Source organism: Adiantum capillus-veneris, chromosome 25 (assembly GCF_014529385.1).
Source record: "Adiantum capillus-veneris isolate H3 chromosome 25, ASM1452938v2, whole genome shotgun sequence".
Classification (NCBI taxonomy): Eukaryota; Viridiplantae; Streptophyta; class Polypodiopsida; order Polypodiales; family Pteridaceae; genus Adiantum; species Adiantum capillus-veneris.
In genome coordinates this window covers 100,126,210-100,143,966 of record NC_140955.1, presented here as the reverse complement: position 1 = coordinate 100,143,966, position 17,757 = coordinate 100,126,210, and the positions used below count along the sequence as shown (strand labels likewise).

Below are 17,757 nucleotides of genomic sequence, written 5' to 3'. Positions count from 1 at the left end.
TGGAACAAGAGCACTCTTCTATTGCACAAATGAGAGAATGAGTAAAAATTAGATTTAGTTGGCTTTTATAGGAGCTCACCCCATTCACACTTGGGCGCCCATGCTTAACCAACTAATCCCTTGAATGTCCAAATTAAAGTGCGCCTCTCATCGGCGATCACTCTACCTTTCCCTATTGGTCCGACAAGCCCGGTACCTGACTCTAAATAATACAACGTTTATAGATCATAGGGTGTCCGTGTGCCGTGAGGGTTAACATGTCCCCCTTCCTGATGTAGATTTCGTCCTCGGAAGCTATTGAGTTGAAGCTTGGTATGTCCATGTTGTAGAGCATCTGAGATGAATGTCCTTAGCCTTCTTCAGTCACTGCAAAATCAAACAACATTGGCACAGTAATTACATTCTCTTAAAAAGCATATGCAGTTTTAGGTAGACAAATTGATTGGTAAAAGAATTTCAAACAATTTGGTAGCAATGAACATTAAATTGCAATGTAATCAAATGCATAAACAGATGTAAAGGTAGAAAATTAAACAAGTCTGGGGTCGCTAATTTGACGGTCGAAAGGCACTAGAGATCGAATATTAATACCATGGGTAAGTTTCTTAATTTGCTGTGGTCAATTAAATTGTTTAATCGCGAGAGCCAAGTGTTCATGTTCGAGGGCTGACTAGAGGCTATATCTAAAAAACCTTGTAGTTAAGCTACCATAAAAGGAATTTCTCATGAAATCATCGCCTGACTGATTACTTTTTCTTTGACCCCCCAAAGTCTTTTCACAGTGATTCAATTTTGATGTGTGTGCTTATTTTGTATGCCTTGGGTTTTTTGCTTTTCAAGGAAAAACGCCCACACTGGGAACCTCTAGGGCTCAAGTACCATAGGCAATACATGTGAGTGAAGTACCAAATCAAGCTGAGATTTCTCTTCCAGCTTAAAATTTTACATTGTGGCACTTTGATTTTTTGTTTGTTCATTTTCAGCATTTAAATTTTGTAACTTTGGGGGGTCATATAACACTATTACCCTCCCCAAGCTCATCACATTAGTAAACTCCCTTTATAATACTTAAGCTAAAGGTCAATAGGTTTAAGCCCACTAGAAATCCCTAGTACATTTCATACAATGCTACCTAAATCGAATTAAGAACCTAAGTAACCGTTATTTATTAGGAAGGAATTCCCCATGGTATTAAGAGAAGATCTCTAACACCTAACTTGGTCAAACTAGCTTAGTCGGACTGCTTGATTTTTACCCCTAAACAAGTGATTATGACAAAACATTACATTGAATTAAATGTTTGATACTAAGCCAATGCGCTGAATATTATGCTACCAATCACAATCAAAGCAGACAAGCATGGATGCAAAAAAGATAAGGGCAATGCTAATGGACAAGAAACACCTGTTTGTGTCGATGGTCGCGCTTGATTTGAAGTGTGAACGAGAGAAAGGTTCCATGAAGGTCCAAATCCTATCAATAGCAACACGCTCCTGTACACACTAGGAAACAAAAGAAATACATCCAAAAGGCACATCAGTGGGAAAAGAGAACTTTGCTAATCACTCAACTCTAAAACAGAAACACTTCTATCGTACTAATCTTACCTACCCTCCATCACTCAAGTGATGAGGATCAAAAGGTGTTTTATGGCATAGGTTTCTGTTTCACTGTACCAGATGTGACATGTGTAGGTCTGAGTCAATGTTTTGACTTTTATGTGCATACTCGTTTGCTAATTGCTCTTGCTCTTTTTTTTTTTTTTTTGTGAGTATAAAGCTTTATATGTACATTCCCTAAGATTGGAGATTGAGAGGTCACGGAAAAAGGTTGAGAGGGAAGCAAGTGAATGATGGATGTCCACAAACACTCCCCCCTTCCTTGGGTAGATCATACCGTTTGAAATGAGCTTGTCACCCTTTGAAACCAATTGTTCCAGTTGATAATAGGTGAGGATTTTTGCCAGTAGTTTTCTATTACCCTAGGTGCCTTGTCAAGCTGCAACGGTGGTAAGGTACTCTCCCAGGATCGAACTTGAAGTGGTTCATCAGGTGATTCTTGAACACTGGGAGGTGTGGATTCTTTCGTAGCTTCATGGAGGTCCACTACTATAGATGGAGGCTGTGTAGAAGCTTTTACCTCTATGGATGTATTACATGAGGAGCTAGAATCTTCATGGAACTCCCCCCTTCTTGAGCTAGGTGGAACAAATCGTTCTTTCTTTGGTACCCAAACTAGCTCGGGAGCGGGTGTGTAGCATTCTGTGATTTTTTCCTTTCCACGATCATTGATTCGTTTTGGAGCTACGGGATTGGGCTCACTTGGGTCAGGTGATAGGTAAGAGCACAATCTACGTTTTGGCACCCAGATTTGATCATTTCCTTGATAGTAGCCTTGGGCTTCCAATAGTCGTTTAGGGATCCATCGCAACATTTTCTTACTTTTCTTGGAGCAAGTGGTACGTTTCTTACAAGGCTTCTGTCTTTTGCACTAGCTATGGTCACTAAAGAAGCTTTAGGGACCCACTTGTATGTTTTCTTCGTGACATTAAGATGAGTCTTGTCGGAAGCGATATGCATTGCTTGTAGCATATTTAAGGGTACATGCATTTCATCCCCCTCAGGTGTTACCCAGGTCGTCCCCCTATTTCCCCAAGTGTCTATGGTTGATGCTAGGTGGATCCAATCCACATTGTCCGACTCAGTCATCCCAGGTAGGATATCCATATAAGAAGAATCTTGGCCAATGTCTGTATCCTTCTTACAAGTGTAACAATATTGTAGTGGGGCCGAGTGAACTGTGGTGTCAGAGCGATGATCAATAATAGTTTTACTCCCTAAGGGGTGTACCTTACCAGTCACCAAATCCACTCTAAGGACAGAGTCTTGGAATTGCAAATAGACATGATTTTTAGACCAATCATGAACCATTTGTGCTTCCCTCATGAATGGTCGTCCTAAAATCATTTCATATGACATAAGGTGTTTAGAGAAATCCATTACAATGAACGTATGTCGTACCTTGTGTCCTAGAACTTTGATCTTAAGATCCTTGAGCATCCCCATAGGTTTGGCTATGGTACCATTTGCCATCTTTACCACAATGTTAGTAACACTGAGGCGGGGTTTTCCCATGGATTCCCAACAATCTTTTGTAACGATGCTAACTCCCGCACCACCATCAAGAATTCCCTTTATAGTTAATCCCTTGGTAGTGATGGGTAGGGTCGCATTAGACTCGTCGCCTTCAAAATACTGCCCTAATTCGTTAATGGGTACCTCGATCACAGACTCGTGTCCATCTAAGTCAAGTGATTGCACATGATTTTCTTCATCAATCATAATCGAGTCAGGCCTATTTGGTTGCGCAAACCGCGGTAATCCCGTTCGTAGCTCTCCGTTAAGGAATGCTCGAAGTGCAAGGAATAACTTAGGATCTCCATACAGCTTTGCTATGATCGTGGTTCGGACCTCAGAAGACATGAAGTCCACTAGTTTGGCAACATTCATTGGCATTTTGCAGGGTGTAGGTCCTTGACTAGGAACTGGTGAAGATGGAATCTCATATTCCTCAATGGGATCAGGTATTCCTTCGTTAAACATCCTTTCCAACAAGAAAGGTGTATGCTCACTTTCTGATGTCCCGTCCTCACTCCCTTCTTGGATGATACTAGATATGGCTAACGGTCTATGGTTCATGTGGGGTGGATGAACTTGCGTGGGAAACACTGTGTCATGAATTTTGACCTGCATGGGTTCTGGTTCTAGTTTCCTTTGAGTCTCCTCCACTAAACCTCTTAGATGTTTCACCTGCTCAATCTCGTCTACTGGGTTTGGGTACGTCCTAATCTTCTTTTTACGATTCTTCCCTTTTTGCCCCTGCGGTTTATCTTGGGGGTCTTGGATTGGATTTGGAAACACTTGTGGTGTTTTCAGAGGCTCTATGATTTTCTCTTATTCGGTTTTCATTTGGTCCCATGTTACGGTTTTCCTTGTCGGTCTTTCCCCTTGTGGTATTGGTTCTAGTCTCCATTGTCTCGATTGAATCTGAATCATCCTCGAGGTCATTCATATACACGGGGTCATCTCCTGTTCCTATGTTTGTTTTGGAACTTGGCTTTGAATTTTCCGTATTCTGCGACTTCTTCCTTCGTGTCTTCTTTTTCTTTGCTTGGATAACTGACGCGGTATCTCTCTCTTCGAGGATATGGCCTGGCCCTTGAAGCATGGACCGTGTAATCGCATAAGCGGGTGCGACGGGTGGTATTGGCGATGTCACACTAGCAATTTCGACCAAATTCAGGGGTGTGATTTTAGGCGCATTTGGGTTATAGGGGCATTGGGCAATCAAGTGATCTATGCCACAACGATTACATGTGAGTATTGGCATTGCAGACGTGCTCCCTTGATTCATTTGCATCTGTGCAACATTCTTTTGCAGCCTAATAGGGCACTCCGCTACTCGATGTGGTCCACCACACTCGTAGCATTGAAGAGGTGGCCTCCTAGCCTGGGTGTTGATATTTTGACCTCTGGATGCGAGAGCAGCAGCTTGATAAACCGGCTTGACTTGCCCCCAACAATCTTCCATGTAGTATATAGGACACTCTTCCAATGTATCAAGTCCGTAGGCAATACTAGTGTCTATTTCCTCCTCACAGCCATCTGGATAAGCATTTGATGGCTCGCAACCCACTTGGTTCATAGGGGCGACTCTTGGATGCGGGGACTGCGGTCCTAGCACAGGAGGTGATAGCAGTGTAGCTTGTACAACATTTTGAGATCTAGGGACCATGTGTTGCGGTAGTTGCTCAACAGGTGGAGTAGGCATCAATACAAGAGCTCGAGGCGGATCCGTCCAGGCTGCAGGTGGTCTATTTGCCATCATACGTTTGATCATTAAACATTCCTTAGCTTGGTGACCATACCTACCACATGCGTTGCAAGTTCCATTAAATTTTACTCTAAACGTAGGACACTCACTAGTGCTATGTGGACCTAAGCAAATGGAACACCATTGTTGCTCCCTTCTTGGATACATGTGACTATTTTGAGGGGGTCGATTATCCTTAAGAGACTCTTGGATTGCCTTGGTGAGGTCTGTGAAGAATGTCTCAAATACCTTTGGCTCATTGGCAATGGGCTTTGCAGTCATGGGTTCATACTCAATGACTTGTGAGCTAGTGGATCTCGTGTCAGTAGACACCCTCATGCTTGCTATCATCAAGTTGTCCTCTAATTGGATTGCATTGGCAGTGACATCTTCCCAGGTTGTGATACCTCTAATCACTAGTCCATTATAGATTCCTTCATTCCTCAACGCTCGAATGAATCGATCAAGCAGTTGGTTATTGTTGAAGCGCTCATTTACAGGGCAGCGAGAGTTTAAGTGCTTTAGACGACTAATGAAGTCCCTTACTGACTCTCCTTCCTTACGTTCGGCCTTCTGTAGCTGAGATGCTACACCCCAAAGCACACCTTCTCGTATGTACTCCTTTAGAAACAACCTTCGAAGGGTAGGGTAGATTGTTTTCTCGTCCACCCTTAGGGTCCTATACCAATCTCCAGCCTTCCCACTTAATGTCAAGCTTAAGGCATAGCACTTATGTAGTTCGTTGCGTTCCCCTAAGGAATCACATACTTGTTCAAACACTTCAATGTGTTTCCTAGCATCTTCATCCCCATTGAATTTTTGCGTGAGTTTGGCAATTTGTACTGCCTTACTTCTAGGCTCTCTATCAGATGCATGACGCATATTTTCCGCGATAGATCGACCTATGGTTTGAGCAAACGCTGCCACGTCACCTATGTGAGGAGGCAGGGCCGATGGAGGTACTCTTGGAATCATATGTGGGAGAGGGACGGGTGCCGATCTTGGCGTATGTGTGGATGATGCAGGATATGGAACATAACCGGACATAGATCCACTCGGATAAGAGCTAGGGAGCGGCACTCGAGGAGCATAAGCAAGTGGTACAATTGGAGGTGTGGGGGCCATGTGTACATAAGGGGCTAGAGGCACATACGGTCGAGGCCCCATATTAGGTACTACGACACTAGGTAGTGGCACTGCGCTAACCGTAGATGTCATCGGTACATTCTCTGTCAGGCTTATCCCTGGAGTGAGCACTGGGTTTTCCTTAATAGAGGGTTGAGCCAAGTTAGGGAAGCTAAAGTTGTCGCTCGGAGGCTCAGATTGCATAGAGACCCCAGGTGAAATGACGTAAGATGGGTCCATGGGGCTCATTAGAGGAGTTTCCATTTGTGATAGAGTAGGCTGTTGAGCCTTGCTCGTATCCAGAAATCTCATGGGGCCAGCTGAGAGTATATTTACCCCTCGGTTTTGCCTTTCTGATTGAATAATGCCATGGATAACATTACAGATCATTTTCTGTTGATCTTCGATGCTCGTGGCACTAGAGGTGGATTGTACAATCTCTATCTATCCTACATGGTAGGCGTGGCCAGAGTGTAGATCTGTCAACACCTCAGTGTGGAGGTCGTATGTCCAATGATCATTAATGAACAATCCTTCTAGAGTCGACGTGTTAACTGTTTCTTGTGAGGTAGAAGCAATGTTGCTCCCCGTGGTTTTACTTGTCACCAACGGTACTCTAGAGGGAACTTCTGAAGGAAGCAGCTCAATAGAGCCTTCTTGGTAAGAAGTTGGTAGGATATCCACATGGACACTCTTTGGGGGTGTGGGGTCCACGTGCGATGTGAAAGGAGATTCCACTTCCCCACCCCCTTCGTGTGCTTCATTTGCATCAGGTTTCGAGCGAGTAGCTCTACCTAATGTTTCCATGAAACGGCTAAACATACTAGTACTAGGCTGTGGAGCTTCGGGAGGTGCATGGCCTTCTCTCTCAGTGTTTTGGGTAGGGTATGCTTCCATGATTTCTGAGTTGAAAGCGACTATTTTAGGGTCTTGGGTGGTGCTACCTTGTGTCCCCGCTGAGGGTCTAGAGCTTATCGTGGATGGGTAATGGGTGTCCGTATGAACAGAGGCACCCTCAATATGCTCGTGTTCTAGCATCCGCCCAGAGCGTAAGTGCATGTGCTTTTGATACCTTAAGGTGTCAAAAAGCTGCTCTAGGAAGCCTTGTGACTAGTTTTTAGCGTGTTTTTTGTTTGTTTTTTTGTTAGATTTTTTAGAACGTGTCGTGGAATGGACCGTGTGATAGCTCGAAACGAGCGTATCGGTCAGAGGGTCGTGCCGTGCTTTACAGCCCTCCGTTTGGTCACTCTATGCCCTCGGAATCCCTAAAACTATCAATTTTCAGTAGGGAAATAGGTCCAAACTAGAAAGTTTAAGGGTGCAAGTGGGAAGAGAAAAGAGGAGAGTGGAGGACTTGTCCCACATGCTCTCATTCTCTCTTGAGGGAGTAGGGTATATATATAAGAGTGAGTCTAGTATATATCATAAGACTGAGGACTGAAGCCTGGGCTTGGGCTTGGGCTTCCCGATCCCGATCTATCTTTTATACAAACCAACCCGTCCGTTTTAAGAGACGTTTTTTATTTTCGAAAAAATTCGCCACCCCCTCACTCGCGTTTTTATTTCTCGTATTTTTTACTATTTTTTTTTTCAATTTTTTTTTTAAACGCAAAAAATACAGAAATTGAAAATACAAAAATGCAAAAAATTACAGAAATTGAAAACGCAGAAATTGAAAATTGCACAAAATAAAAACGCCGAACTTGAAAATGCAGAAATTAAAAAAACGCAGAAATGCAAAAAATTGCAGAAATTGAAAACGCAAAAACTGAAAGTTACAGAAATTGAAAACGCCAAACTTGAAAATGCAAAAATTGTAGAAATTGAAAAAACGCAGACAATAACAGAAATTGAAACTTGACAGCAAATGCAGAAAACGCAAAAAATAGAAATCTCCACACTCTTTCCTTGCCTTTCCTATGATAGAAATTGCACCACAAAGAAACGTAAAGTGCTAACCGAGCTTAGTGTAAGGCATATCCCCGACAGCGGCGCCAAAAATGTGCGCTTCTTACCGCACTGTCGAAGCAAGGGACTTGCCAATACATCGTGTGCGAGCCACAAACGGCTCCAAGCACACAACAAGCATAAACTAGCAAGCTCAAGAAAACAAAGGGTGTGTCACTCACCGCTCTACGCTCGCCTTCGTGGTGGATTCCTCGCCGCGATGAAGAAGAAGCTGCAGTCGTGCCGCGCTCAACCGCTTCGCCGCCGTCGTGCCTTCGTAATGCTCGATCACACACTCTCCCTCTCTCTCTCTCTCTCACACACGCACACACAAGGAGGTGAAGAAGAAGAAGATGGAGATGGAGCAAGAGCACTCTTCTATTGCACAAATGAGAGAATGAGTAAAAATTAGATTTAGTTGGCTTTTATAGGAGCTCACCCCATTCACACTTGAGCGTCCATGCTTAACCAACTAATCCCTTGAATGTCCAAATTAAAGTGCGCCTCTCATTGGCGATCACTCTACCTTTCCCTATTGGTCCGACAAGCCCGGTACCTGACTCTAAATAATACAACGTTTATAGATCATAGGGTGTCCGTGTGCCGTAAGGGTTAACAGTGACGATCGAGGTAGCATCGAAGTAAAGAGAGAAACTTGATGTTCCACCGTTTGCCTTGTTCTTTTGTTTTGATTGCAGAACCCTCTATCCATACAAAACTACAAACACTTAGAAAGAAAGCAAATTGACTTATCAGAGATGAACCGACGACGACAATGACTGTGTTGGAGTTGTACGAATCCACAAGATTAACTTTGAAAAACTTCAAAATTTTGGGATCGAAAAGTTGACATGTACCATAATTGTTTAGCACATACCCTAAACTGCAAATCTAGGAGTGATGTCAAAGAGGTATATTATATACAAAAAAAAGGCACATTATGTTCTACAATAGGAGGTTCTTGTTGCGAAAAAGGGTTGACTTTCACTTCATCGTCTTCAATATGAATTAAAGCATCTACAAAACAATATATAAGAACATGCAAAATCTATTCACATCAAAAGATAGAAGTAGATAGTCAATGTTTTTGGTGTTATATATACCGTACCTCTCGATCTTAACAATAGCCATCTTTGCTTTTGACGCTTTCAAACATCCCACTTGTGCACCTATTGTAAAAGATGAAAGATTTCAAAATACACAAAATAAACCAGTTTTGTATAAGCTTTCTTCAAAAGAAGGTAGAATTTATCGTACTGCAAACTTGCCCTTTGTCTTTTAAGAGAGATGGTTGGATAATGAACTTCGGTTCACTGTACACACTACGCTTGCGAAAAGTCACCGATCCAACATAGAGTAGTGCCACATGAGACAAATAGTAATGGAGAGCAAGGAATGTGAATGTCATTTCTTTTTTAGCAGTGACGGGCCAAAATGCACCACCAACCCACTGTAAAGCACGAGACTATAAAGAAAACCAATGATGCACAATTTACATTCTTTTAAGCTCGAACGGAAATAAACAGGGACAGAGGGGGGAGGGGTGGAGAGAGAGAGAGAGAGAGAGAGAGAGAGAGAGGGATGGAGGATCGACATTGGGAATGCCTCAAGAGACTCGTGACACACGATGAGCCAACATTTTAAATCACGCGAATGTTTTTTTAGACAAGAGGAAAAGAAAAGAAGAGAGATAAACAAAAAGAAAAAGGGGGAAGGGAGTGCTCGACATGAGCTAAGCATGTTCACATATAACGTACATAACAAAACCCCACCCTCAGTCCCTTAAACGACAAAGACCAAGCATTGCAAACGCAAAGAACACGCACAAATGAAGAGACACAGACCAAGCAAACACACAATAAACACTGTCCTACAAAAGAAAACAGATGATATCAATCCACAATTGCTGCATATCTCAACCGGCCCGCCTTTAGATCCCTTTCCCACTAAACTCTCAATGGCCACAAGCAACATATGCAAGTGATAACATGAGACACAGTAAAACCTAACGACATAACCATCAGCAACAAAAAACCACTCCAAACATGACAACAAATGAAACAAGTATCCCCAAAAGTCAAGATGGACCACGTGCCCATGCACACGAGAATTCATGCACCGAAGTAGTAGACACAAGAAGTACTAGCCTGCAAAAGCAAGAAACTTATCACAACAAACCGAAGTCAAGATGTCCGCATGTCCCTATTAAAATCCACAACAGAAAGCACATTTGTGCCATCTATAAATCTTTTGAGCATGCTTCAAAAAAATATCAGAATGCAATCAACAGCATGGAATCACACTGAGCCTTTTATAATAGAATATCTATACACATAAATATACAAGCATTGTATGCATCTTTCTGTGTAAAGCATTTTCATGTATTTGTGCAAATGAATGCACCTGATCACGAGAAAAAGAACACATTCCTGCTATCTACAAATCTTTGACCATGCTTTTAAAAAAAAAAAAACCAGAACACAGTGAACAGTATGATTCAACAAGCAGTCAACAGCACCGAATCACACTAAGGCCTTCAGCAAACCTTTCACCTGGCAATGCACCTAACCACCAGCAAAAGAACAAGGGCAAATGCATTGCGAGCTATGTTTTCATCTTTCAGTGCATCCAAGAAATCACTACTGGTGAAAGATAGCCTTCCAAATGCAGTGAGTCTCCATGGCCACTCATCCATATCTTCAAATGTGTCTTTGCTGCAGAATCGACCTCCATATTGCTTAAAGAGGCACCGTCCAACCAGCGACATCAGCTCCAGGCTTCTCTTCGTACTTTTGCCTGAAAGCTAGCTGCCATCCCCAAACTCAGTGCATGAGCGGGGTAGCGTACCCCCACACAAATAAGGATCGCCAAGAAATGAGCCAAGGCTGGCAGATTTGAACATGCTCTCCAGAGAGATTGGACCCGACAGGTTATTGTAAGAGACATTGAAAGCCTCTAGTGTGGTCAAATTTTGAAACTGATGGGGAATCTCTCTACCAAGGTAGTTTTGGGAGAGGTCAAGGACTCCCAAATTGGGTGTGCTTGCAAGCTCCGGCTGGACACCTCCTATGAGCTGATTATGTTGCAGGTCTGTGGCGATCAATTTCTTGCAATTGCTCCTGCGAGAGAATTTTGCAACAACGGGAGGTCAGTTGAGGATATGCATGATACCTCAAAATCAGATGGGATAGTCCCAGTGCGGTTGTTCCCACTGGCAAGGAAGTTCTGTACGTTGAGGAGCTGCCACATATTTGCTGGAAGCCCTCCACTAATCCAGTCAAAAGAAAGATCAATATAATCTAGCTTCGAGGAGTTGCTGATATCAGTCGGCATGCATCCTGGTAGCTCATTGTTTTGAAACTCGAACCTGGTAAGCTTCGGAAGAAAGCAGGAATGCTACCTGTGAGCCTATTGTCCTGCACACGCATTTGAAGAAGTGATTGGCAGCTTGCAAGGCTTTCAAAAATGGATCCGGAGATGCGATTGGAGAACATGATGAGCCTGGCGAGGTTTGAATGCAGGCATAAATCGAAAGGGACGGGGTCCTCAACGAAATTTCAACCCATTTCATCCCTCTCTAGAATCTCTGCGGGATTTCTCTCTTCTCGTTGCCCGCCCTCGTTTGGGTTGCCTATTTGGTGACTTTCACTCTCAGCCAAGCAAGCAGGCCCTTCAAAGCATAACAACGCGATAAATGTAGCAAGGTGTACTCAGGCTTTCACAGTAAAAAAAGAAAATCAAAGCAGGGGCCAGTGGGTCTTGCCACTCTCTCTCAAAGAACCCATCATCCGGGCTCGTTTGGATTGCCTATTTGGTGCCTGTGAGCACCTTCAAGCCAAGCAAGCAGGCCCTTCAAAGTATAACAACACCAGACCATATCACTAGTTAGACGAGATCAACATATCAGGTTTGAAACTCAGCATTTCCGAGTACCAAGACTGAAATTCAGCATTCAGCTTCATAGTCAGCTCAGCGCAACAGTGGCCATCTCAAAATGTGTTTTGATCGTGCCAAGGCTTTCAAGCGTATTCATGATCAAAATGCAGCTGCAACCTGGCAGTGTGAAAGTTTATACTAATTCACCTCATCCTATTGCCGAGCCCACATTTAAAAGTGTCACCACCGCAGCCCTCCCCAAAATCTTAACCATGGCTATTCAAAACCGAAGAATGAAACAAAAAAACAAGCAAGTAACAAGCAGCATGCAGCAATACTTTCACACACACCGCCCCCATGCAGCCAAGCAACCTCATCCATCCACATACAACAAGCAACAAGAAACACAGAACACAGGCAAAAAATAAAATACATGAAAACAAAAACAGACAATCAAGCAAACAAACAAGAGATTGAAAGCAGAAACCTGTGTAAAAGGAAAGGTAGAAACGAAGAAAACTCCGTAATCCAGAGAATAGCAAGGAAAAAATAAAAGCAGGGGCTCGCTGGTCGAGGGAGCGTAGGATACATTTATAGAGTATGCTCCTTTTTACATTTTATGCATGGACACAAGTCAAGGAAACAGTGACGACACCACCACCATCCTGTGGGACAGTGCAGACCGGTTCACCCTTACTATAATTTTATGTTTTTCCATGATAGACGATAGTAGTTGAAAAGGGATTACAAACAGTATCTTTTTCTTCATTTCACAGGAACCCCCTTGGTACAGATTGAATGGCCAAGAGAGAGATTAGAAGAGGCGACAGAACAGTGCCAAGAACAAAACACGGCTGCCATTTGCAGGTTATATACATCCCATAAGACAACAGCACATTCCATACATAAATATACCCAAACACATGCTCAAGAAGAAGAGCAGTACCTGATACACAAGCCTCCAAGGCCGACCTCAAAACCCACCCATTTAAGCCCGCCACAGACCATAGCCAGAAATGGGAACGTCACATGAAGCCATCCCTCAAAGATGAGCCAGATCCAGTGTCGATCGAGGAGCATGGGCACAGTATGAGACATTGGAGCCTCTGTCGAAGGTGGACATCAGCGCGCACGCAAGCAAATACAGACCCGTCCCCGAATCCGCACACGCGCGGAGCAGAGAAAGCGACGCATAGGGGCCGCCATCGCGCGACTCGCGCACAGTAGAAAGGGGTAAATTTCCAAAAGAGGGAGAGGTAAGGTGTCTCCTTCCGACCAATGAGGGGGGGGACACATACATGCCCCAACTTTGAGCCAACCACTAAGGCTGCCAGTATGGCAGGCCAAAAAGGCATCGTCCTTTCTCCAGGAATGCCCAAATTGAGCCCAAAAACCATCCAATCTATATGTATATCTATATCTAGATTCTATACTAGATATTAAGGAGACTGGTTTTTCAGTGCCACATGTCGCAATTTCCTTTATCCGGCTGTAGTGAGGACAGTGCGCATGCAGGGGGGAGAAAGAGATAGAGAGAGACGGCCGAAGGCCGCCAGCCACACTAGTAATAATGAAACACTCAAAGGGACTCGTCGACTAAGGAGAGAGAAGATAAGGAAGCCCCCATATTAATAACACCTGCAACTTTTTTAGGAGCCCTCTATTTGAGTTTTGGAGTGAACACCTTCACTTGGAATGGCCATGACTTCTTCAATTTTTATGGGAATGGTTCATATGAATACTCTACGGATATCTACGTGAGCCAAGCTACGTTGTGATGCTCTTGGTTTTATCTAATTCCAATGGTGCTTCTTGCTTGGAGGGTTTTTCTTAGAGCTCTGCAGGTGTTAATCACAGGTTTTTCCGACGGTGTTTCTATCTTTCCTTCCAACGGTGCGATTTGTGCAAGGCTTTAGAGGCTACCTATTTCTTTGTTTTTTGCACGCTAGCAACGCAATCCCCTACCTCAAGTCCTTTGTCATCTGTCAATCTTTCCACCTTCACCTTCTCCATACATCAACACAGAGCAGCCAGTAGTCCATCAGTTGCAATGGTGAAGAAAGGCAAAGCTGCTGCACAGGCAAGCACCTCCTTGGAAAAGAAGCAACAGTAACCAAGGTATCCATTAAACCACTCACCAGTTTAGCTTTTTCTAATGAGGAAAAGGACCTATTAAAACAATGGGGCTTAACAATTCTGGAAGAAGCCTCAAGGCACAAAATCCATGAAGGCATTGTCAGGCAAGCAACAAGATCCTTCAACAATGATATAAATACTACTACTGTTCAAGGCAAGGAACTCCAGTTAACACCTGCTATCATTCAACATATTTTTAAGATCCCTAATGACCCCACCCCCAGACCTTGCACAGCAGAGGAGATCTCCATTTACCTGAAGGAGAAACCAGATTAGAAACAAAAAAGGAAAGCTGCTAGACAAGGCATTACAGTGAATGACTTACCAAACCAGAAAACCTACAGGTTTGCTGTAGAGGCAGTTAAATTAAAAAATTGCAGTACATACATCTCAGAGAAGATGTTTGGAATGCTACTGGCAAGGGAGCAGTCACCAAATGCTCCAATCAATCTGGTTAACGTTTTGCTCACCAGTGTAGTGCAACAAACTGCAAAATTTCCCAACATGGGATTATACAAGGCAGGATATGTATAGTAGTATCTCTATTATGCCACCTGTGCTAAGAATCAAAAACCAAAAGCACCATTAGCTTTTACTGAAGCTGGAGAACCAGAGGAACCTTCTGAATGCACTAATGCTGGCAAGAGGAGTTTGGAAGGAGCGTTTGGAGAACCGAGGACAAAGAGACCCAAGCTGGTTATAAAATCACTGGAACCTCAGAAGGACATAGTACCAATGGAGAAAAAGGAAAAATCCATTACTATTGATGATAGTTCAGTAAGATCGCCTCCCTCTGAATCCTCATCTGAGTCAGAACATGACAGGTCAACTCCAGCTACCATAATGGTCAAAAAAGATAAGCTTCAGGCCATACAGAAGCAGATGGTGAAAGGGAAGTTTATTATGGATAACTTTGTACATCCAAAGTTAACATATACTGCTCCTGTGGCCAGGTTATCCCTGAACAAGAAACTGTCCAGGCTATTACTGATGGTAGTGCAATAGCAATGCAAGTAGGGTGGAACATCATTATGCATGCAATGGTACAGATGATGGAGGTCCAAGCAAGGACTCCAGAGATGTACAAAAAGCAACTGGATCTGGAAAAACAGAAGACTTCAAAGTTAAGTCAAGAAGCTACTCATCTGGAAGAGCAGGTGATAGAGAAAACACGCAAGTCCAGATGCAAGCCCAGAAGCTGAAGGAAATGGAAGAGAGAATGCTCAAGGCACAACAGGCCATGCAAGAAATAGAAGAACATAATAGAAAATTGAGCATGGAAGTGGCTACTAGCCACAAGACATTACAGACCAAGGAGCAACAACTGGAGAGAGTAAAAAGACACAAAGGACTGATTGAGACCTGCAAGACATTGCTACTCCTCAAGGCACCATTACTTTGGAGGCTCGCATTGCGACGCTTCCAAGGCCCTTGAGGCTCAACACCCTCCTCATTTCATCCTCCACATTGGATGATGACCCCACCCAATGTTGCTCCTTTCCTTTCACCCTTTACCCTTATTATTACAATCAATGGGTCCACCCAATGTTGCTTCTTTCCTTTCACCTAGTATAACCATGAGCATGGTCATCATATTTCTTCCAAACACCATTGTACCTGCTCTCACACACACACACACACACACACACACACACACACACACAGAGAGTTGACTAAAAATTGGCCCGTAGATGGTCAAACCCAGAGAAGAGAGGGGGAAGAGGATTTCCTACCACGTGGCAGTTTGAATCTTTTTCCTCATTAGACTATGTATTAGATTTGTGGCATTTTGGAAGTGGTCATTTTGGTTATCTTTGGAGGTGCTTGCCCTCATGGGAGCACCCCCCTTTCCAAGATGGCATTGCTATGCGTCCAACGTCTTGACGCCTTCTTGTTTCATCTTCCATGCTAGATATTTACCCTCCTTAGGGTTGCTCCTTTCTTCTTGTCACCCTTTACCCAAAATATAGTCATCAATTACCCTTTTACCTTGATAGTAACCATCTCTAGCATTTTGGAGGCGGTCATTTTGGTTCTGTTTTGGGAGGAGGGGGCATATTTGTTGGTCGACATGTCACACATTAAATGGGTAGGAAGCACCTTTGTGGTGACCCCTTGTGTGGGAAAAAAGTACTACAAAAGAGTCCGGCATAGTGGAATCCACAAGGCTTAAAAGTGACGGTGCCAGGCTAGTTAGCACGCTAGCATGGAAAGAAAGAGGGGCACCACCATGCAAGCTAGCATGCTCCATTGAGAAGAACGCATTAGGAGATGCCCTCAAAGGCACATAGGTACTAGAAGCAGGGATGGTCTTTGAGTGCTCCCCAAGCCTCGACTTTTGACGATGTAGCGAACGGTCTTGACCGGCATAGCTGAAAGCCATTGTGAGAGGAGCATTGCAAGGATCACCTAGCATTGTTAGGCGACGACAAGGATCTATGGGCAACAACGCCCAATTCACTTGATGAGTGTTTCCGATTATGCTTGCTACTGACAAAAGTGCTGCAAGTTATGGAGATCGATGTAGTAAGAGGTAAGTGGTTGAAAGAACTGCAATTTTGACTCCTGCTAAGGTGCATCACCCATCTTGAATCTAGACCTTGACCTCAAAGGACCTTACATTGGGATTTATGGACATGGTGATGCTTGGGAGTGTTGTGAAGAAGGTGTAGGGAATGGCCCTGCACTGGCCATTCCCTACATTAATGGGTGACCCCATTTGGCGATCGACGGGGAGCCAAGAGCCATGGGGGAGCCCATTGATGGAGGGAATGGCCAGTGCAGGGCCATTCCCGGTCGTCCAACGGCCAGGGCGAGGGAGGCTAGATAGCTTTCCATGCAATCCGACCCCATTTGGCGACAGGCGGAGAGTCGGGAGCCATTGGGGAGCCCATTGATGGAGGGAATGGCTACTGCAGGGCCATTCCCGATTGTCAAATGGCCAGGGCAAGGAAGGCCAGATAGCTTTCCGTGCAATCCGAGCACATTCTGCGTGATGAAAGCAACAACGAGGCACATTCCGCGCACTGAAAACGACGTCAAAGAATTACATGATTTAATGGTCACTAGATGTGCGGCAAGGATCTTCTGCCCCACTCCCGTGGACTTTGACGGAGCTAGTACTCCCCCACGTCTTCCACTCCAAAAAGCATAAGTGGATAGGATCTAGTTTGGTAAGCGAATTGAAAAGGCCATTCTGAACATTTGCTCTTGAGATTCAATGTACTATGTCGGAAAGTCTTAAACTTGACAGGCAAAAACGAGTTACCGCAAAGTAGCCTTCACCGCAGAGTTTGTAAGAGCCAGTTCACCTGCATGCAACTCCAATAGAACCCTGATTTCAGCATGGTGAATCTAGTTCAATGGGCTTGCACAAGAGGGGAGTCACTCCGCTTCTTTGTCAACAGATTACTCCGATTTTTTATATAGAGTCACTGATGTCCCTTTGGGTTTCAGGGATACTGCTGAACTGACAATATTCTGCTGTATGACTTTATGAACTTGGCTCGCAGCTGGTTGCAAACCGGCAACCAGAAACACATGGGGTGCAGCGAAATTGTAATTCGATATTAAATAAGCCTTTTTCCCAGCTTTTCTTGTTTCATCGCTGAAATCTTTTTGCCTTTTTCTATGGTTTTCACCGTGCTCCACCTCCTCCCCTAGGAGCCCAATCACAACCGGTTGGCAACCTGTCGTGAGTTCTTTCTGGAGAACTCCTCGTGAGAACAAGAAGTGTTCAGAACTCATTGGCAACTAGTTGCGAACCAAATCCTCAAGTCCCCACATTGTGACTTACCTCAA

At 43.9% G+C, this 17,757-nt stretch overlaps 1 protein-coding gene across 8 annotated transcripts; it reads right to left on the bottom strand.

The window, feature by feature from the left end:
• On the bottom strand, positions 1 to 14,207 carry LOC147425369 (uncharacterized). Of its 8 annotated transcripts, XM_086499431.1 has the most exons (5): positions 14,183 to 14,207; positions 13,825 to 14,101; positions 12,767 to 12,792; positions 9,053 to 9,113; positions 8,721 to 8,961 (listed from the first exon to the last, which is right to left on the bottom strand). In XM_086499431.1, the coding sequence occupies exons 1-5, from the start codon at positions 14,205 to 14,207 to the stop codon at positions 8,943 to 8,945; spliced, it is 408 nt and encodes a 135-aa protein (XP_086355557.1). In that variant the 3' UTR covers positions 8,721 to 8,942. The 8 variants fall into 8 exon arrangements, 6 of the variants coding, with proteins under 6 accessions (XP_086355556.1, XP_086355552.1, XP_086355554.1 ...); XM_086499430.1 differs by lacking the exons at positions 8,721 to 8,961; positions 13,825 to 14,101; positions 14,183 to 14,207 and adding exons at positions 1 to 1,502; positions 9,202 to 10,091 and having other exon boundaries at positions 12,767 to 13,178; XR_015186331.1 differs by lacking the exons at positions 8,721 to 8,961; positions 13,825 to 14,101; positions 14,183 to 14,207 and adding an exon at positions 1 to 1,502 and having other exon boundaries at positions 12,767 to 13,157.
• Between the last annotated feature and the right edge of the window lie 3,550 nt (positions 14,208 to 17,757).

Coding starts and splice junctions, on each gene's coding strand:
- LOC147425369 (XM_086499427.1), bottom strand. CDS start 6,387: ATGATCTGTAATGTTATCCATGGCATTATTCAATCAGAAAGGCAAAAC.